This window comes from Ornithodoros turicata, chromosome 5, assembly GCF_037126465.1.
Source record: "Ornithodoros turicata isolate Travis chromosome 5, ASM3712646v1, whole genome shotgun sequence".
NCBI lineage: Eukaryota > Metazoa > Arthropoda > Arachnida > Ixodida > Argasidae > Ornithodoros > Ornithodoros turicata.
In genome coordinates this window covers 31,210,276-31,233,221 of record NC_088205.1, presented here as the reverse complement: position 1 = coordinate 31,233,221, position 22,946 = coordinate 31,210,276, and the positions used below count along the sequence as shown (strand labels likewise).

The following is a 22,946-nucleotide window of genomic DNA, read 5'->3' as shown; positions in this document are numbered from 1 at the left end:
ACACACACGCACATAAGGAAGTGATAATGACATGGGGCTGATACCGGCCAGCAGACTGGGCGCTCCCACAGTGCCAACTGTAGATAATGAAAGGTGATGATGGAGATGGCAGTTCAGGTGATCAAAGCATGGTGAAGAGGCCGGCTGAGGGTCAAGTGTGCCCTGGTGTTTTCACGTGACCTCACGTTCTCTCGATGACCACTTGGGTGGCAGACCTGTACTTTAAAATAGAGGTCGTACATTGTAGGTGAATAAACTATAATAATAACAAATGGTAGTAATATAATAAACAACACTTGTGCTTCGTTGCTATGTACAACAAGAGAGATACAGAGCCCACTTCTTGCTGAAAAGTAAGGAATTGGGAGTTGTATGACGTTGGTGAGCGTTATCTATCTGTGCCCGTTATACGCCGAACTTTTTTCAATTTTCGCTAATTTTAAGGGGTACGCGTTATACATCGGTGCGCGTTATATCCGAAAAATACGGTATACAGAAGATCTCCCATTCCGCTAACCCGCTTTCACCTAAAACCCCGTACCTAAAGGGTTAATTTTTTACTGGGCGTAGATTCACACATAGGGTGCGTCCGCCCATACTGAGGATTTTACATTGTGGAGTTCATCCACCAGCTAGCCTGCATCTACGCCATTTTGTCAGTTGTTCTCATAGCTTTACTTATAAACAATCTGTAAGGGATAAAAAAATTGTATACAGTATAACGACTAAATAAGGCAATTATCAAAGAAGGCAAAGCACAGTATCAGCAAGCCTAGCATACAACGTGAAAGAATATTTGAGTCGCACTCGACCACTCGACGGCATATATCAGCTAAAATAGTTTGACTGGTTTAGCCTCGACGGACATGCCTCACTCACGTCCCGACATGGTACGTATTTAGAAAAGAAAAGAAAAGAAAAGCACAGCCATTTCCGTGAAATTACCAGGGAAACATTTTGTTGTGTTTCTCCGATGACTCTCTTCCTGTATAGTGCACGACACATGTTCACCTGCTGCGAACAGCAAAATCGAAATTAACAATGTGAAATATATCATCAATGCGCATACAGAATTCATTTAGAACTCCTTGTACTCTAAAACTAAGCCCCAGTATCCACATTACTTACTGCTATGCATTTCTCAGAAAGCTGAAAAACATGCGGATACACATAAGAAAATATAATTGGATAGATTATAAGATACTACAGGAGAATTCCATTATTTTTCATTATTCACTAGACCTTAACTAAAGAGAGTAGTCGCAATCGAAAACAATTGCCAGACATGTCTGCCTGAATGGCAACAAAATGAAAGAAGTGTTAAGAAAAAATGTTACGCTGGTGCTTCGATTTATATTTTCCCCCGCTGTATTTTCGCGTGAAGCTTTGGAGAACAGAAAGAACACTCGGTGATCGACAAAAAAAAAAAAAAAGAGCAAAAATAAAAAATTGTGAAAGCCTAGTCGAGGGAGAGGAAGTGATAGGATCCCTGAGCGAATAGAAATTTACTGCACTGAATTTAAAGGTACCGTAAAGTAGTCGAGGTGCAATCTCAGAAAATTTATCTGTTCGATAGCCGGAGCCCTAAATCAGTAGTCCTAAGCAGTGATGGCCACTAACTACTTCTACAGTAGTTTAACTGTAACTAACTACTTCGCGATGGAGTAGTTCAACTACTTTTCAGGGGAGGTACATTAGTTAAAACTACTTCTTTAACTACTGCAATGTATTTTAACTACATTTATAACCACTTAACGTTGTCCATCAACACCAATCCCATTCTATAGTGTTCTTGGACACCTAAATATGAATCACAAGCAGTGATAAAAGTGAAGGTTTAGTACACATGCACGGCACAATTGCTCTGCACCTCCGTTCTCATCAAGCAAGTAGCTCAAGGTAAAAGTCGGAAGCACAATCGTGCCGTAAAGCTTGCGACAAAATTGGAAGTAGTTGGCCTCTGCAGTAACCTAACTACTGTAGTTAACTACTCGAAAGAGTAGTTTAACTAGTAGTTGCCACGACATTTCTGCAAGTAGTTGATAACTACTTTTTAACTGCAATCAGGTGGTTTAACTAGTAGTTTAACTACATGTAGTTAACTACTGGCCATCACTGGTCTTAAGTCACAATTTTCCTCCCTATTGCATTCATAGTTTTTTAGAAAATTGAAAATTACGGGCAACACTATGTCGAACTGGTCACAAACTGCGCATTGCTCGTAAAGTATGGCAGCAAAACTACATTGCATGCGGACAACACTAGGTCAAGAACAAAAGAAGTTGGCTACGCAAAGGCTACATAGCCATTAGGACCAGCAAATCAGTCGGGAACATAAATCATTGTTGCTTGACGGATGGGATATTCTTTGCCATCAGATGTCGCCCCGAGCATTTATACCTCAATTTTGCTAGCAAGGTTGTGACACTTTCATAGATGTGGTTCATTACATCATGGACGCATTGTATTGCACAACAGAATACAGAGGAAAAAATAATTATTCTTCTACGTGTTGTACTTAGCGAGACACAAGCCCACGAACGCACTCCCGCGCAAAGCGCAGACGTCACAGACTTCAGATTTGCGTCCATTCTCATTGGCAGCCGTAAGCACGTGACTTCTCGTGCGCTGCCTCACTGGTGGCGGTGAGGTCTGTGATGTCAGAGCCACACGAGTTTCGGTATCTGCGGTGCCCATTTTCGCCGTTTGTATTAACCTCTTCGTTGTGTAACTTTCAATGCAGGGTCATATCGGTGCTAAGCACCGTTTTTTTACGTTTATCTGGGATTACATGGGATGACCTGTCCCAACTCCTTTAAGCGTTCTCTGTCACGTTTGTAACTTGTTGCGCTGTGTTTACAAGCAAGAAGCCGTTAAAGTACAAGCCATCAACATAAACTGCCTGTATGGTAGCAGTACACGAGCAATAGTAGTACACGTGCAGTAGTACACGTGCAATCTCATAAAATTTATTGATTTTATCTTCACAGTTTTCGTCCGAATCACACTATAGTGTTTTAGACAGTTAAAATGGCATGATACGCGCAACACTGTGTAGAAGTTCGCACCAACTTAGCATTGCTTGTTAAGTACGGCGGCAAGGCTACATTTCATGCGCATAACGCTGGATCTGAAACAAGAAGAAAAAAAAAAGTCGGCTACGTAGCCATGAGGACTAGCAAATCACTATCGGGAACGTAAGGCATTGACGAATCGGGCGTTTCCCACCAGACGTCGCTCCGAGCGTAAGTTTGCTAGCAAATTAAATTCCGTCACATATATCTAATTTGTTGTGCAGGGTTTACGAGGCTATTAAACTCCGTCGCCTGTCTGCTGCTTGGCAGTTCGTATCTTTAATCTGGGAAAGGCTCGACAAGGGGGTTAGGTAAATTGATGTTAGTCAAATAGCGCATGATTTTTCTTTTCGCTGCTTTAACACAGAAAATTCAGATATAATGATAATTGGTGGCTTTACACTCTAAAAACAGTACTTCACCGCATAGCACACATTGCCACCATTGCCACGAATGATAGGGTTATCGCTTCTATCGACGGGAAGAGAGAGGGAGGCATACGCCTTTTTGTGACGATAATCATCCATCCAGATTGCCACAAAAAAGCGTACGCCTCCCTCGCTCTCCGAATCAGAAGCGATAACCCTATCATTCGTGGCATTGGTTGGCGCACATAGTGCTATGCGGTGAAGTTCTGTTTTTAGAGTGCATGTCGCGCGATACGATCAAGCGTTATTGCGCTGAAATCTCAACACACGATCACCCGTATGTAGCGTCCTTTGCACAGGACGACGTGTCCGGTGGAGGGATTCCATTGTTTATGAACAGTCGTACAAATTATGCGCAGTGTGCCCTTCTGAGCGTTCCTACAGCTCGAGGACAGTGAATAAGATACTTTAGCAATTATTAATATACTTGCGCAGCATGCGCACGTACATAGCATCATCCACGCACATGTCACTGCTGTCAGCACTCTTGCGTGCGCAATCTGAGGACGCCCACGCGCACTCAATCGGATTAATCTCAGGGACTATAGGATTGATGAATGCCTCCTCTTCCGGTCCAGATGTGGATCGCACTGATAGTGTACTGTAATCTATACAGAATAGATAGTTCAAAAACAGCGTCCATCTCTCCTAACTTTTCAACTGTCGTTTTCGTGATGAGTTTAGCGCTTGCTATTTTCAACGGGTAATGTTGTTGATCATTATCATGATAGCGGAAGGCAGGTTATGTCACTTTTGCCATGGTTATGCGAGAGATATGTTCCTATCGTTTGAAGCGAGTTCGACTGCCTTTTCCTACAGAAAGCGTACGACAGCTTGCATATACGGAGTTTCGTAAATCGTCTTTATCGAAATAAGGTTGGTGCATGGTGGTGTTGATTGCTAGTGTTTGGTGCTCGTACACTTGAATTAAATAAAGGCACTCGCCTTCATTGCGCACTTTAAAAGAAATTGAGTACACTGTCGGCGCAAACATTTACTTATACGTTCGCTACTTATTCGACGCATAATTTCAGTGAAATGCATTTCAGATCTCAAAAGGTTTCCTGGCACACTTCCCTTCACATTTGAATTCCTCGCACCAAAGTGTTCGTCGTTCCTCAACTGCGGCAACGACCCCATCGTGCTTTCTACAATATATTTCGGCAACATTTTCTTTGTTGAAATCGTCCAACCATTAGCTAATAGCTCGGAGTTATTATTGTGTCTCTGGTATGTCTCTACCGAGCGACCTGTCGAGCATGTCTGCGTCCATCTCAATTTTTTTTTACGTTTTTGTGACTTCAATGACAGTCGTCATTACCAGTAATATTCTTCGTTGAGTTCATTTTTGGACAGTCTATTCAACGAAGCAGTACTGATGCATGAAGACATTTCTGTCATTATTTTGTTGGGTTGCAAGTTAAATCTTTCAACCACGACCGTATTCAAACTCATCAATTTTCCTCTTTGTCGAGCTAGAGGGGGGAGGGGGGTATACTTATTAGAACAAAGAAAAAAAAGGGGACGGAAGGGTCAGCCAAACGACATGACATCAGGCGGTGCATCACCACCGACGTTCTATGGGAGTCCCCATACATTTTTCAACTGCCGTAGCGCCGCGAAAATTTGGTTGATCTCCGTGCAACTGCTTTTAAATGGAAGAGGATGCATAGATCTAGTGCCTGATCGAAGCAGATCTTGCGTTTTAGACTCAGAAATTTTTATATCGTCGTCGAAAGGTTTGGGAAAAGCTATATTTCGAGATTCCGCTCGCTTCCAAAATAGAGCCGCCCAAAATCGAAAATCTGGCTCGATCATGCACTAGAAAAACATATCAAGAACTAATACCAACAAAAAGATTTCATCTATGTTAAGCCGTTGACTCGGCACACGAGTTTTTGTCAGGTATGGTCATCCGTGGAGTACGCCGCTTCAGAATGGGCAGCGCAGTGCTGCCATCTCTCATCGAGTGTGTCGTCACAAGCAACAACAATTTGACCGCTGGAAATGATATACCGCTGCACGTGGCCGGAAGACGACGAGGCCGACGTTGACCGTGACGCGGAAGCAAGAGCACGGGCAGCGTAGCCCAGCCCCAAATTTTGTTTATTGTTTGTTCAACGATGCTCATTTTCTCGAGAGAACAGTAGATGGAACTTATTTGTCTTGGAATTCCCGGTCGCAGCCACAGAAATGTGGAAGGATCGTGCTTGTAAAAAAAAGAAAAATAGTAGCGCTGGATAGGTTATACAGCGAAGTCTTTTCTTTTACACTGCATGGATGCCGGAAACCTGGCAGTGCTTTCAGCACTCATCCAGTAGGATGTCAACGGGAAGGGGGGTCTGTTGTTTCATGGGACAACTTTACAATAGTTATTTGAACCGCACTGGGTATCCCCTTGTCCCATGACGTGGTTAGGAGCGCGGATCAAGTGCGGTCCCCTAGACTCTAAGCATTTGGAATTCCGGGCGGCGGACGGAGCTGGTTGGGGCAGATTTCGGACACGTCCATATCGTTTAATGTACAATAAGGTACAGTGGACAATTTGATGGGCAAGTGTGCAGATATGCTTCTGCTGAGAAAAGTTATTCAGGATCGAAGTTGAATCGGAATGCAAGCTGAAATGGAAGCGGGGCACTTGGGACCCAGGTCGAAGTACGGTAAATGAATGGATAGAAATGTTGGCCCTCTCAGGTTGGGAAATGAATCTCAGCGTTACGACATCATGAGGGAGCACTAGGATGGCAGAAGCGTCAAAAACCGGCGGCACGGCAAACCCACCGTGCCGTCTTCCTCACACCGTTACACAATGAGGGCGTCAGGGCGGACACGGATGAACGTGAGCATATGATGCCAGTAATACCTTAGTGGTACCTCAGAAAGTTATACATGTGTAGTTGCTCGCACGATGAAGCAAAGATTACAACACCTGGATACCTCCGCCTCGTGTGCGCGAGACACAAACCTTGCGCTTTCGTCCGAAGCAAAGCGTACAAAGGTTTCCGGCGTTTGTGTACGCTATTCGGCACGTCTACGACGAACAGGGTCTCAGCCGCTGTTCGTTCGCCGGCCTCTGCTACAGCGCTTCAGCAAAATGGGTTCTACAAGAGTTTACGGGAAGCGAAAGCATGACAGGCGACAGCTGTTGAGGATGCACAAGGTACGGCGTTTGCACGGTGCATCCGTCACACTGGAAGGAGACCACTCGTCTACCTTTGCGTCGAACGACGCCGGAGCTGTCGACATTGAGGAAGGGTCATCAAGCCCACCAGAAGACGGACCCGGTGCCACAGAAGGGAGACGGATTGTGGACCTAATGCATCTGTTCAGGAGTTTCAAGGCGCTCGGAATTCTTCACCCTTTCAGTTGTACACTTGCGGACATGGAAGTGATTTCTGAACGCAGGAAAGGACTGCGCAGTGAACTAACATTGCAGTGCAAAATATGTGGACTGAAGGATGTGATTGACACTGAGCGCCCACCAAGCGTAGATCAAGATAACATGAATGTGAACACCGCTGCAGTTCTGGGAGTCATCTCTAGTGGAGCAGGATATTCAGCCCTTGCTGAGTTCTGTGCCGCTCTAAACATGCCATGTATGACGACCGGAACATTCGCTAAATACCAAGATCAACTGGCGGACGGAATCGAACAGGTAGCATGGCCGGCAATGAAGGAGGCTGTAGAGGAACAGGCTGAGATCGCGCGAAGTATTGTGGGCTTTAGTCACATGTCAACGTTTTGGCCTTTAGTTACATGCCAATATTGTGGGCTTTAGTTACGTCTGTCTTCACTAATGCATCAAGGCGCTCCACCCATTCAGTTGTGCACTTGCGGACATGGAAGTCGTTTCTGAACGCAGAAAAGAACTGCGCAGTGAACTAACACTGCAGTGCAAAATGTGCACACTAAATGGTGTGGCTGACACTGAGGTTCCACCAAGCATCGGACAAGATCATATGGACGTGAACACCGCTGTAGTTTTGGGAGTCCTCTCTAGTGAAACGGCATATTGAGCCGATGCTCAGTTATGTGCCGCACTAAACATGCAGTGTGTGACCGGAACATTCGCGAAATATGAGGACCAACTGGCGGACGGTAGCAAGCGTACAGGACAGCGAGTCACGTACCGGAACCGAGGAAGTGCGGTCTGTGGAAGTGCGCGCATGTCTACTGATACCAGATCCACGGCCAACTCCACGTATAACCAACCGGCAGTACTGCCTCTTCATTGTAGGTACAGGACGACGCCTTTCGGAATGAGAAAAGGGTGGTGTGCCTTGCGCGAATTCATAACGACTACCTCCTGCCAGAGCCTGTTGACCCTCGCTACCCTCGAAGCATGCGAATTAGAGTTCCCGATTACAGAAGGAAGTACGCTAAGCCAGAAGAATTGTAATCAGTGTGCCGTGTGCCTTTTGCTAATCGAGACAAGGTCATCTGATGTCGGCAGCCTCGACGAGGACGAGAAAGAAAGCCAGAGTGGATTTCTGGAAGTTCCTGCGCGGATAGGCAAGATGACACTCACAATGACAATTTGTTATGAAATTCTCTCACTCCGAGATCCACGAGATGAAGGTCACTTCCAGACGAATGGGACATCAGAGATCCAGTTCACGACATGCTGATCTGTATTTGGGCGAAGTCTGGGGCCGTGGTTAGTGACGACCAGGATGAGCACGACAGACCCGTATTATATACTCGACCAAACTGGAAACCTCCATTCGCACTTTACGTTCCAAGCAGCTGTATGGTCCACGCACACACATTTTTCTCCTCCACCCTGCTTTTCTTCCCTTTTCTTCTTCTCTTTTGCCTTTCTCCTTCTCCTCCACTGATGTCCGAGGATATGGGAAACGCTATGCAGCCTCTTTGCAGTTTTATTTCATTTCCGTTGACTGTGCAAGTAAATGAAGCGTTTTGCACCACCACAACGTAGTCTGAAATTTGTAAGCCCAGGGTGAGAGGAAATAAAGAAAACAGGTTGCGGTTTCATTTCGCAATTTCCGCGTAATGTCGGTAGGCTATAACATGTCGACATCAACTTGTTTGAACCGCGTCGTGTCCAACCTAGGTTTTTTTATGTTACGAGAGGTTTCGTTTATTATATGCGCAAGCATTGCAGAAATCACACGAAACGACTGGTGACTAACCCTTCGCCAGACAACAACACAGCACGGAACAGCAACAGATCAACGAAAAAGTTCAGGAGACAGCTGGACAGCCTGTGCGCATTCAAAAGCCGCGCCACTAATTGCTCCGTCTGGCTGAGCGCGATATGCGTGTTTACAGTATTGGACTTGGCATGGGTGAGCACGAGCGGTCATATGTTTACACAAGATTTCGCTTGACCCGACGCGCGCCAAGAGAAAACAAAAATAACACAAAAAGAAGACGTTACGTCAGCGGTACTGCATTTCCAAGCAAGCGCCAAAATGTTGTGAAGCGGTGACTGCGCGAACCATTTCGCTCGCTGCGCCATCCCTCGACTGTAGACGACGAAGTGCCGGCTATGATGCGCCGCCATAATATGTCCTACTGCCCCGAACACGCCAATATCACACACTTCAGCAATGAGGTGTTGACGGCGAACACCGTTGGTCAGGAGTGACTGCGGATAGTGTGGAGCATACTTACTGTGCTTGCTGCTGCCAATATGGCAGGTGTATTTTCTCTCTCCGAACTGATTATGGCAGGTACATGCTAATGCTTACTCTAACCTATTTCACTTGTCTTGCAGGGATTTGAGCCGGAACAACCTGTCGTCGTTAGAGGAGGACGCCTTCGACAACTACTCACACCTCGAAGAACTGTAAGTTTCGCGCCACTGATCACACGCCACGATCAACGCACGCCGCAGCGTTGGAGACAAACCATTTTATTATCGTGTACGCTGTACGCTTTTAAAACAGAACTTGACCGCTTATCACGCTTGGAGCCAGCCATCATTCGCAGTGACAACGTTCTCCCCCACTGATGTATCGAAAATGAGAGTCGTACAGCTTTTTGTGACGCTTTATATTTATGTTAACTGTCACACGCGAAAGGCGTTCGGCCAGTTCTCTTTGAATCTAGATTCATAACGGTATCATTCTGTGGACCTTCAGCTTGTTATGTGGTCAAGTTGTGTCTTAAGGGTGCCCGATAATATTAGGGTTCACCCACCTTTTTTTATCTCACGGCCTCATCAATGAACGTTTAATACCATTGCAAAGCGCATTTCGCTAAAATACCCGCCAAAAAATAAAGACGGCCCGAATAACGCTACTGCATCTAGAAGCGTTTGGCACAATGTCCAAAGATGCAGCTAATTTTTTTTTGTTTCGTGATTTTCGAAGGAAACGGAACGTGCTCCTTCCTATGACAAATCAGCATGCAGTTACTTCTAACTCCGCCCATAAAACGGAACTTGACCATATAACACGCTGAAGGAAAACCACTGCACAGAATGGGCGCGTTAAGGAGCGTGCTCCTTTTCACTAAACGGGACGGCTCTTTTTGCGGAGCGTGCCGCTCCCGCGCTCATCTCTGGTTTGTCCCACCTGCAACTTTATTCTGCAGACAGCCGGATCGGAAGACGGCTCTACCGGTAATGAACATACAGTGACACCGAGAGGCCTAGAGGCGGTTTGCACACGCAATGTGCACAGCCGCAGAGTCCGCAGAGCCGCTACTTAACGCGCGCAACGGCACCGTTATCACCCCTGATTTGTGAACAGCGCAGGGCGAGAGCCTTTTTATGACAATTAACGTTACCGCATCAGTGTCACAAAAGAGGCGCACGCCTCCTGTCGTTCGGGATGATGGTGAGAGTGAAATCAGTTCACTTTTCACACCCGGTCCCCATGAACATCTCTTAGCCGGCCCTCTGATTCCTGCTAAGATAAGGTTACGTAAAAAAAAAAAAAAAAAGAAGAAGTAAAGTAGAAACCAGCTTGGCCCTCTTTATAATCGTTGTCAAGTGAAAATGATTGCACTTTCTGCTCGGGCACCTCCATTTCACTTGGATTGGAAATTTTGAAATTTGAATCATCGTAGTGGAAGAGAATGGCAGAGGCTAATGGGAGGGGGGGGGGGGGGACGGGCCTTAAGGTTGCGCCATTGCAGCCAGCTGACGCAGAATGATTTGTTTACGAATTTATTCACTGAGCGCAGAACCACAGAGGGTAAGTGGGTTACGACAAAACAATTCAGCTTTACTGCGATAAGTCACATACACCAAAAAACAAATGGTAAGGGGCTATTTTGTTAAACAGTGCTACTTATTCATTTATTCAGAACTGTCGAGAGCCAGTCGGCGATCGAGACAGGAATGGGGGGGAATGTAGAAACTCACAAGCGTAATATGCATAATCGTAATGTATCGGGGAACAACAAATACACAAAAACAGCGCTAGACGAACAATTACACGGTGATAACGTATCGTGTAACCCTAATGTAAGAGCCATACGTGGAAGAACGCCTTTAGCTCTGTGCATGTAGCCCTGTGCAGATCTATCTCTAACTTGCCACTAATAATAAAATAGAGAAACTTTAGCCTGTCGCTGTTGCGGTACAATTTTAAAGGACCAGTATTTGCATAAAGAGGAGGTACAGAGTCTGAACAACGACACTTGTTCAAACTGACTCGGATGGCCAGTTTTTGAATGCGTTCAAGCTCTAGGTTTCCGTGTGTGGACTGCGTACGGAACTACACTCTAAAAACAGAACTTCGTCGCATGACCACGACCTACACTCTTAAAAATGAACTTCACCGCATAGCACGCTCCTAGCCAACCATTACCTCGAATGATATCGTTATCTGTCCCGATTTGTTGAAAACGGGAGGCGTACGCCTTTTCTGTGACAATTATGAACAGCATAAGTGTCACAGAAAAGGCGTACGCCTCCCGTTTTCAACAAATCAGGGCAGATAACGATATCATTCGAGGTAATGGTTGGCTAAGAGCGTGCTATGTGGTGAAGTTCATTTTTAAGAGTGTACTAGATTATAGCGACCGTGTCATAATCGCCCAAGCAGCACACAATATTGGGCCCATATTGGCTGGTCATTGGCGATACGGGTCCAATATGGGACCCGTTTCGCCAAGATTTTCCTCATATTGGCTGAAAATGGCAATATGGCCCCATATTGCCCAGTTCGTGCCAATATTGGGAAAATCCTGGCAATATGGGCCCCATATTGCAACTTTGAGCCCATATTGGGAAACTCCTGGCGATATATGGGCCCCATATTGCCCGCGTACACCCCATATTGAGTGAAAATACAGAAAATGGTACGTACCCGTGTTGCACAAATGCCCAAGCAGCACGGCAAGATTGAACGTTGAAGCGTGTGAAATACCCAATTCAGACAATCGTTACATCCAACAACTTCCTCAAGGCCATATGAGATATAACCATTTCCAGAACGTGGAATGTTGAGTTGTCGAATTCTAGCGAACGTTACATTGGGATTGCCAAGTACGTTGGTTTTATCTCATATGGCCCGAGTGTGCATAAGGCCCAAGTGACCAAAACGTCCAAATGTTCATAAGACCCGAAAAAAAATTGGGACTTTTGCGCATTTGGGTCAAATGAGCAGGACAGGATAAGGTGTCCAGAAGGCCCTAACGCCCAGAAGGCTCAAATGGTCATATGGCCCGAAAACCAGAAAGGAAGACTAACAGTGTATTTTTTCGACCGTATTTTTCAGTGTATAAGCGCCGTTATACATTGAAAGAAGTTCTCTGAAGAAGTCCTGCGCGTCATCTAATGTCATCATATGCGGGTCATCATCCTGTGCAGGACTTCTTCAGAGAACTTTTTTTTATATATAACGGAGCTCGTACACAGAAAAATGCGGTACTTTTATCAGTGCGAGTTATATGCGAGAAATATTTTTCTGTAAAATCGCTTTTCAGGTGTGACTGCGCAGGAATTCCACACTTTGCCGAGAATCGCTACGGCTTGGTATTTTGCTCGGGACTGAGATTTATTATGTTCATCAAGCAGTGCCCATTTTGGACAATTGCACTCGGTCACTCAGTGGAATATGCTCCTTCTGCAGCGCGCATCTCACGTGAACACAAACAATGCGCTTCTTCCGCCTTGTGAAATGTAGTCTCCAAAGAGTTCAGCTACAGAATCAATTCGAAGGTGTCCGCCTATTTGATAGAGCGCCATTTGGTCGAACGGCCCCGAAAAAATGGCCCCGGAAAATTTGGTGACGGAACAAATGGTCTCGGAAAAAATTGCACCGATGGGTTAGTGCGGAAAAAACGGTCCCATGCGTAGGCGTGGTTTGCGACGTTCAGACCCCTCCCGAAATCGTACCTTTGGTAGCGCATCTGGAAGAGAGAAACGAGGAGTAAACCCTTCTCTCCTATGCAAATTTCCTCCTGAACCCCTCCAGAAATATTTTTTTCTGGCTACGCTACTGCCGTGCCCGGCTTGGATACCTTCGCAGAAAAAGCGCTACATATTGTGCGTCATAGCAGTATTCAAGCGAAAGTTGAAGAGCTTTTAATGCGGCAAACGAATCACTTGTTCAATAAATATATTAGGCACAGAGCTTACCAATCTGTACCGAGCGAAATATTGAACGCTGTAAGGATTCAATATTTACGTGTATTTTACTTTTGTCACATTTATATCTTGTTTGCTTGAAGATTTGTTTCTTCATTTCAGTACTTTTATTAATATTTTTATTTCAGTTACCTTTTTCTCCTCTGTCACATTCACCACTTAATTAATATTGCGCATATGTGCAAAGAAAATACAGTGTCTAGGTCACTCCTGGTCTTCCCTCCTGGGTTTCGGGCCATATGACCATTCGGGCCATATGAATATTTTGGCCTTCTGGGCATTTCGGCCTTCTGGACACCTTACCCTGCCCTTCTCATTTGACCCAAATTTTTTTCGGGTCTTATGAACATTTGGGCGTTCTGATCACTTGGGCCTTATGCACACTTGGCCCATATGGGATGATACCCTGGAAATAGCCGCAATCTTCCTTTGCGATGCCAATGCCAATCGGTCGAGCCGACTGAGCGCGAGTGGGTTGTTTGAGCGAAATCACGCGCCCTACAGCTAATGCGCATGCGCGACAGCTCGAACGGACGTTTCATAGGGCTAAAATGTCGCTGGTTGCTGTAATGATAACGGAGTTGCGGCAGGTCAAGCAAAAAACAGAATGTCTGATAGGAAGGGATGGCTCTTCTGTAAAATTAGGTGCTTGCAAGTTGCTGCAAGCAGTGTGAATTGCTCTGACGTATGTGCGTCACCGTCACGAAAGTGTTTGGCTCCTTTGTAGTCTCGGAGCGGGTTGGGAACTTTTAGTTCACAGAATATTGTGATCCCAATAAAGGCATCTGAGGGATCCTTGGCATTAGGAGTTTCTTGTGTCCTTCAGCAAGGCGGGCGTAGTTCTTCGTATTTTTTTTTTCGATCCGCAGAAATAAAAAACAAAAATTAGAGGAAAGTTTAATCTGTGGTGAATATTACACAAGATAATGCTTTGTTATTACACGCACTCCCCGTTGGTGTTATCACAGAAATATTGGCAACATTGGCGCAAAATGGGCTCGCCAATATGGGCATTGGTCCAATATGGAGCCTGGTTGCACTCCCCATATTGGTCCAATATTGGCAATCTTGGCAATCCATATGGGTCCAATATTGGACCAATATTGGCGTGCTGCTTGGGCGGCAACCCCTATGAGGAGCCCGTCGGCACGATCCGCTGGAGCTACTCATCGGCCCGCGGGATATACATCATGATTGGGCAATGGGGCAATTGAAATCTGAATTTTGAACGCGCAGAAGAGGACGTACGCTCTTAAAAATGAGGGGGGGGGGGGGTGTCGAGGTAGCTTGCCGTTGTTGGCCGCACTCAAGTGGGCATCGTCACGACTATAGCCAAAAAAAAGGAAAAGAAAGTGGGAGAAAGGGGAGTTGACAACGTTCTCGCGCTAGATTTGTTGAAAACGGGAGGAGGAGCCTATTTTGTGCCATTATGCACGGCACAAAATAGGCTCCTCCTCCTGTTTTCAACAAATCAGGGTCGAGAACGTTGTCATTCGGGATGGTGGTTGGCTAGGAGCGTGCTATGTGGTGAAGTTCATTTTTAAGAGTGTACGACTACCGTAGCAGACGACAGCAACAGCTCCTCTGAAAACGCGTAGAATGATGATGATAATCAACTTTAGAAAAGAGCATTTCTCGTGAGACATCAACCGCTTGTACAAAAATACGAAGGTAAGCTAAAGTACAAAGTACTGTAGAAATTGAGGAAGCAGTAACCGGACCGATAAGTAGCGCCACCTCTAGCCTCCAAATGCAGCGCTGGGAAGTATGACATGGTCGCTATAATCTAGTAGGTCGTGTGCATGACACACTCGGACGGATACAGTCAAGAAAAATGATATAGACTTTTCCTGACTTGCTGAAGGCAGGAAGTGCACATCCTTTAGTATCAGTTTGGATATCTGATTGATTTTCGACAAGTCGAGAAAGCGAATGATATCATTCAGGTGCCCTCTGTCAGATCATTCTGAATGACGACTGACTCTGCGGCGCGGACCGTGCGGTGAATTTATCTGGAGCTCAAGGCACGAAGCGAGGCGCCTCACTTCGTGCGTTAAGCTCCAAACTCGAAATGGCCGTGGGGCTCGAGCCACGAAATGAGTTCTAACATCCAAGAAGTGTTGTGGAATAAGCCTCATGTGGCAAGCTGGAGTAAGTTTGTGTCGTTCCTTTTATTTTCCGCGTCTCTCGGTGTCTTCTTTACGTCTACGATGTACAAGCCAGCCTGCGCCCTCTCCCGCCTGCTGTTGCCGTTCTCTACGCCTGGGTGACAACAATATGTCATGCCCAGAACCCAGTGGGACACGAAGGAATTCCCACAATTTGGCGCCCAGCGTGACGTCCTCTGGTGTTCCATGCCAGCCTCATGGTTCAATGCACGAAGCGAGGCAGTTTGAAAAAGTATCGTGGAATAAACTTGTTATCGTGGCAGGCGGGCATTACTGTTCTCTTAACCCGGGTGCCTGGGTGACAAGGCGTGGTCGGGCCCAGAACCCAGTGAGTCACGGGACGGGTCACAGGCTCCCATCGTAGGGATTGAATCCACGCACTCGAGATTAAGAGTCTCGAGCTCTTCCCTTGAGCTAGCCGAGGAACTCTTTCTAGGCTGGAGTTGCTCTTCCCAAGGCAATAGAAACTCCAGCTCGCTATACGACAATCCGGATCATACGGAATATGATTCTGTGGCTGTGGCAGTATTTTATTCAGACCCCCACACGCACCCGCAGCATTCCCAAAATGTCTGGCTACGCCTCCCCCCCCCCCCTTAACGTTTTTTCATGTGCACCTCCTGTACAAGGTATGTACAAGGTATCATTCGTTATTTCAACGGCAAGATGACGGCAACAGCAGCAACTTTATTTTATGATGATGATTGGGAGCTTTATCGCCAATGACGATACCCGACCCCATTACTGGTAGTGATGTGGGAAATGGAATAATGAGTGGCCTCATAGTGAAGACCGGAGTCCTACGGTGTCCAAAAAGGGCAGAAGTGCGTTGAGGCCAGAGCGTTGGTGGACTGGATTTGGCCATGGACCAAGCAATTTTAACAAAGTGAGGGGGCGAGAGTCCAGCTGAGTAAGAGACCCTGAAAGTGTGGTTCGGGAAGGCTGGTAGTGTGGGCAATGGAGAAGGATGTGTTCTAGATCTTTCATATCTCCGCATATATCCTTCATATATAACCTTTCCCTCCTTTTTTATATATAATAAACATATGTCCCCCTTTTAGAACCACACTTTCAGTGTCTCTAAATCAGCTGGACTTTCGCCCTCTCACTGTGTGAAAACTGCTTGGTTCATGGTCAAATCCAGCCCACCAACGCTCTGCCCTCAATGCACTTCTGACCTTTTTGGACACCGTAGGACTTCGGTCCTCACTGTGAGGCGACTCATTATTCCATTTCACCACATTACACAAGCAATGGGGTAGAGTATCGGCCCTGGCGATGAAAGACCCCCAATCATCATCACTAAAATAGTTGATAGACATAGCTGATAGGCATTTCTCTCCGTCATCTGCCCGTGACTCCCTAAATCTAGCTTCCCTTAGCAACAGGCGAACTTTGGAAAGACTCAGGTATCTGTTGCAGATCAACACACATCAATCATCATTACAAGCAGATCAACATGCCGTATTCCTCCTATTTTAGTTTTGCACAGCCCTCGTCACTACCTAGTGCGCGTCCCTTGAACATTGTACCTATCTTTACACGCATTGATGTATTCAAGTTGTGGGAATCCTACTGCCCTCCAAGGGCAGGCGAGACCCACTCACCAGGACCACCGCCGGTTTCCCGGTCAAAGAAGTGCAACACAAGGAATACAATGCAAACAACAGTTTTATTACATACCAGAAGAATTCCCCGTTCCGCACCGTCTAGCCGACAAGCAGGAAAAAGCCACAAAACAAGTCCAGACAACGAGACACGCCCCCGTACGGTGTCGGTGGCGAACGTACCGAGGTAACGATAAGTTATCACAAGATTTCCCCACATTCCCCCACCCTCAAAAGATGGACTAGACTCTCCGAAACCGAAATGCCGTACAGCCCTTCGGGCGTTTACAAAACAAAGGGACAAACAAACAACGTCAAGGCTGCTTTTCACATTCAGAGGTCATCGGGGATATCAATCAGCACATCGTCCATGCGCTCGAGAGGCACATCAGGTTGTTGGACTTCCGGCTGTCGTAGAAGACATGGACGGTGTCTGGCGATAACGGCGAGGGCGGCTTGCACGTCCTCGTGAGCAACTCGGGGAGCACGAGCTACTTCAACTCGGCTACGATGAAGTGCGCCTCTGCGATGGGTTGTTCGATGAATCGCGGGTACTTGGCAAACGGGGCAGAGGATACGGCGCTCCTCCTCCGTATACGGGATTGGGGGATCCACCGGGTGACGCTGTTCGATGGTTAAGCCCCGGAAAGGTGAAGGGAACTGTGTCAAATCCGTCCCTCGAAGAGGCCGCGGCTGAGCAGCCCATCTCTAACGAAAGGCCCATGAAGCTGGTGCACCGTCTGCCACAACGGTCCATGTGGCCATAGACCGGAAACGGGAGGACCTCCAACTGTTAGTTGAATCCGTAGGTGTTGACTCCAGACGGCTTTGGCCGAAACTTCTCTGGCCTGCAAAGTGCCTGCGACGCTGCGACATTGTACAGACTGAAAACAAAAAATGTCAGAAAACGCCAAGAGGAACGTCCTGGCGGAAGGATCTGATAAGTCCCCAAAGGAACTGCAAACCGTGCAAACGGTAAACAACTCATGTAAACAATCAATTACTACGAGAGCGCCATGTCTTGGCGACCGAGTAATAACGTTACGTGCACTACCCGAAAGAGAGTGGGCTGCAGTGAAGAACACTTGGAAGGAACAACCGCTCCCCAAGCCTGTTGGGAACCAGTCAGACACGTGCGTTTCTGAATGAAGCCAGCTTAAGCTTTGCTGGAACATGGGCACTGTGCTCGGCGAAAAGGGTATACTGCCGTGAAATCAAAGCACGTCGTTACCGCAATAAACTGCAGATACGTTCGATAAGACAAGCTGGAGCTCCTGTCTACCATACGCTCGCCGATAAGACAGGAAAACTCCCGTTTTGATCAAGGACGAGTGTCGTACGCCCGCACAGTAAACGGCGATAAGCGGCTTCGTCCCCTGAAGCTCGCTCGGAAGAAAACCGCATACGCCGAACTGTTAAAGCTGGCTGATGGGTCAGGGGTGCCTATCAGAGTACACGCCTGCGTTAGAAACTTTCGTGCGAATACGAAAGAATAAAATAGCCGCGCCGTGTAGAAGGCACATAGACCGTCACTTGGTTAATTGCAAGTGGGCATGCAGCCGAGTCTATTTGCGTCCAGCGGTCGCAACTCCCGCTATATGATGACGGCGCCGGTGGGCGCTCAGGTACTGCGAGCAAGTCGCAAAGAAAAAGAGCAAAGACTCCGAGCCCTCACGGGAAGGGAAGGTCTCGAGCGAAGTAAGCGAGCAGCCGGCACGTGGGACGTGCGTTCAGAATTTGCGTCCGTATGGCTTATTCTGCCTTACGGCTGTGCGCCAGAATGGATCCCGTACTGGGAAGAAGTGGAGGTGTCGAAAAGGCACAGTCAGGGCGTCCTGCCATGTCTGCAGTGGCAGCACCCGGCTTTTCCTGGGACAGGGTCTGAGAAGCCCTCAATCATAGTCGCACTGCCAACCCTTATGGTGGCGTATCTGACGTCCTCGGCTAAGCGGGCGGGAAGCTAGGGAAGTAGAAAAGACAAAAAAGTACCCCAAAACACTACAACAGACACTACTACCAAAACCAGAACGTCGCTTAAAATGCCGTCAGCACGCGCCTAACCTAAAACCGCACAACTCTTTAGCCAACCGCCAGTCGGCCCCACGTTGGGCGCCAGTTTGTGGGAATCCTACTGCCCTCCAAGGGCAGGCGAGGCCCACTCACCAGGACCACCGCCGGTTTCCCGGCCAAAGAGGTGCAACACAAGAAATACAATGCAAACAACCAGATTACATACCAAAAGAATTCCCCGTTCCGCACCATCTAGCCGACAAGCAGGAAAAAGCCCCCTTTCTCACAGCAGCGTCGTACTTCGAGGGCACTCACTTCGCGCCACAAAGCAGGTCCAGACAACGAGACACGTCCCCGTACGGCGTCGGTGGCGAACGTACCGAGATAACGATAAGTTATCACAAGATTTCCCTGCAAAGTATAGCTTCTTTCCTCGCTCAATTGTTCAATGGAACTCTATTTCTGCTTTGATGAGAGAACTTTCTATTACTGATTTCACTAGCAATGTACGCCTACTCCTGCTATAGCCTTTTTAAGGCTGCAGTATGTATAGATAAATAAAATAAAGTTGTTCCTGTTGTTCCATAGATTCGGACTCTCCAGAGTACGTGCAAGCAGCCGTAGCGCAGGCTAACCTTTCACTCCTTTTTTCCCCTCATAATAAACATATACCCCCCCTCCCCAACCCGGAGTTGGCATCTCCCACCTAGCAACAGCACGAGCGTCTCTGCTCGTCACTGAATGTTGAAGCTCTGCTAGCATCTATGGTGAGGAAACGGAAATCGACCATCGAGAAGCAATGTTGCCAGACGCGTATATTGGGCACCGCATGACGTTACTTCTCAAGATTTAGAAATTAATTTTATGATACTTCCCCTTCACAAAGGGAAACAATATTTATTTTAGGAGTGTACCATGTGAGACACCGACGGGATTCTGAAGACACGAGATTTAATTCATAGTGGCACTTAAAGGATTTCTCTGTAATCACACCTCCACTGAGCGAACTCCTGCAAAAGGATTCTAACTCTTGTTTGCCACATAAGCACCAGCAAATACTTGAACACGTTAGCGACTGAGCTCCCGAGGCTGGCAAAGCGCCTTCGACTGCCCGTCTGCCACGTCACATCAGCCACCCTATAGTGAGGTGCGCGCCTTCCTTTTTCTTTCTGCCTTTTTGCTGTTGCATTGGGCGCCGCCCGTCTCTGCAACGTCTGCACTACTGAACGTACTGTAACGTCTCAGTACTACACTCTAAAAACAGAAGTTCAGGGCATAGCACGCTGAAGGCCAACCATTGCACAGAATGATACCTTTATAACTTTTGCTGTGTGGAAAGCGCAGGGCGTACGACTTTTTGAGACACTTAAGATACCTACATAAGTGTCCCCAAAAGTCGTACTCCTCCCGTTTTCAACAAATCAACAGCGATAAAGGTATCGTTCTATGCAATGGTTGGTCTTCAGCATGCTATGTGGTGAACTTCTGTTTTGGAGTGTGAAATATAACGTCTCCGCGGAGTCTGATTTAGACGCCATTTACGCGCAGATGAATGACAAAAACGAAAGACTCATTGAATACGCGAGCAGGGCACTTAACGCGATGGGCTACCTCATGAACGCAAACATTCTCGAATGTGGCCCTCCACTGGACAGTGACAGATAAGTTCAATCTGTGCCTCACAGGTGTACGTCCCACGACTCACAGTATAGTCACTGATAGTATGTGCCTCACCTTCCTCGTCAAGAACCGTCTGAGGAATCGCGGGTGTGCCCGTTGAACAGTTGAACATTCGGAATGCGACTTTTTCATCACGCACAAGCCAGGCAAATCGAGGTCAGCAGCGGGAGCACTATGGAGACTGCACGAAATTCCGGGGCAGTTTCATCCTCCTCAGAGAGCAAGAGACACGATGTCTCACCTCGTCATCATCGGCCCCACTTTGTCTACGTGACCACCAAAGGAAGCATCTGTGAAGGCATCACGTCCTAGGTCGCCACTTTTGCGGCCTACAGGATGAACAGCGGCGTTATTTTCATGGTCATCGCCAGTTTCCATTTACGTCTCGAAGTCATAGTTGTTCAGAAAACACCCAGACAAATTGTCATGAAGATGTGCCATTATTAAACTGGTCATATGGACGTGTCGAGCACCTGAAATCAGATCCAAAGGCTGGCGGCCCTCGATGACATTGCGGAGATCGCTGAGTGTTCGCCTCGAGATCGAACTGTAGGTGGCGCTGCGACGGATGCCCCAGTGGGGATACGGCATGATCGGACGCAGCAGGCTCTGGCTTTTCTACGCATGTATCGCAGTGTTTCTGGATGAAATGCTGCTGTCAGTGCCTCACATATTGCGGATGTGTTGAAATGCGATACTTAGAACGCTGATGAGGTGTGGAAGTTGACAAAAAGTGCTGCTCTGCGAAACGCTCAAGTCGCGAAGTTGTGAAAAGAAAATCTCCTGTGCGCTTTTGAAGGGAAACACCGCCTCCTTTGTTCCAAGCTGGATTTTGTTTTAGTCATTTGCAGCTCTCGCTCGAATATTTATTCGTCGCTTGTGTATATAGCCGTCTTTCCCTGTACCTAATTATCTTACGTCGAGACAACAAGGATTAAAAAAGAAAAAAAAAGTAACACTCAGAATTCCTGATCCACTGATTTAAATGTACAATGTACTAATCAACAATAACAATGAATCTGAATGTACAAATGTGCAAGAATGCAGCATAAGGGCAGAATAGCCCATGACGTATTCAAGTCCTTCGCTACAATTTTTCGCGTCGAATAACAGCAGTGGTTATTCAGGTCGTGCGAGTCCGGGAGAGGTTCGAGTTATGATTCGTTTCTTGTGTGGGCATTCATTAAATGGTGCTAAAATATGTTACGAGATTACCACACCTGTATGGTGGACTTGACTTTGTGTGGGGTGCTACCGGTCAGGTAATAACTACATATAAACTAAGTTTTTGGTTCCAGAGGCAGGTATATTCTGAGGCACGCTCTTGCACACGCGCTTGATACCCCCCAAAAACACGCGTGTTTTACATAGAACGTTCAGGGATGGTCATAGCATTTTACCTTGAATGCGCGTGTTCCAATGATTACGTATGTGAAAGATAAAAGTCTAGCCTGTCATACGGTCAGATGAAATGAGATTAAGGCTTGAAAATCACACGTTTAAAAACACCCGTGCCATAAATATATATATATTCATGCATTCATATATTCCATATATTCATGCATTCGATACAATTTGTGTTTAGCGCGTGCAGAATATCCTAACTCAGCATTATGAAGTAACTTCGAACAGCTGGCACAGAAACCATTCAATAAATAACTGTGACATAGTTTTCTGCTTATGATTTAAAAAAAAAACTGTTAAAACATTGACCTTAGCTTACATTTTGTTTGACACACAGAACCGCAGTGACAAATATAATATAAATAAGGACGAGTGGAATCCGCATACTGGAACATATGCGCGTTCCGTAGTTTTCTTCCCCGCTAAGCACGCTGGTACAGAGAACTAGAGAAGTTCAAAAAAGACTTCCGCCAAGTCATTTTCACTCATTTTGAAGCGATTTTAAAAGCTCAAATGTCCAGAAATTGATCCTTCCAAGCACGTTTTCGAGCATGATAACCACAGCGAAAGCACCGACTCAAGCGGCGCATCCCCACTAAAGGCAGTTCACGGAGCAGCCGCATGGTGGCGACGCTGTTCGATCTCTAGGCGAATATCTGCAGCCGTGAAACATGACGATGAGATAACCGACGGACGATTGTCAACGAAGGATTCCTGCTGCCAAAAAGAATTCCCGACACTCGAAACGTAGTGATAACTTTTTGCCGGAAAACAACGACAACGTTTTGGTCGGTATCGATCATGCTATAATACAAAATATGATCACGAAGTATGATCATGAAATAGGTACGAGATGCCGTTCCATCAAACGCTTCAATGTTTGACTTTGACTTTCCCTTCTATATCCCAACATTTGACGTCTCACACATTGTCATCACGGATTAAGCACGATGGTTCGTCAACAAAGGAGCAGCTACCGTACACAGATGGCTGGGTGTTACTCACTT

At 46.7% G+C, this 22,946-nt stretch overlaps 1 protein-coding gene across 1 annotated transcript in view; it reads left to right on the top strand.

Moving 5' to 3' along the window:
• Positions 1 to 22,946, top strand: part of LOC135394289 (leucine-rich repeat-containing G-protein coupled receptor 5A-like) — a 372,926-nt gene that overhangs the window by 192,166 nt on the left and 157,814 nt on the right. Inside the window, exon 2 of the mRNA XM_064624974.1 lies at positions 9,243 to 9,314. Within this exon, the coding sequence (XP_064481044.1) occupies positions 9,243 to 9,314 (72 nt within the window). The remainder of the gene's footprint in view (positions 1 to 9,242; positions 9,315 to 22,946) is intronic.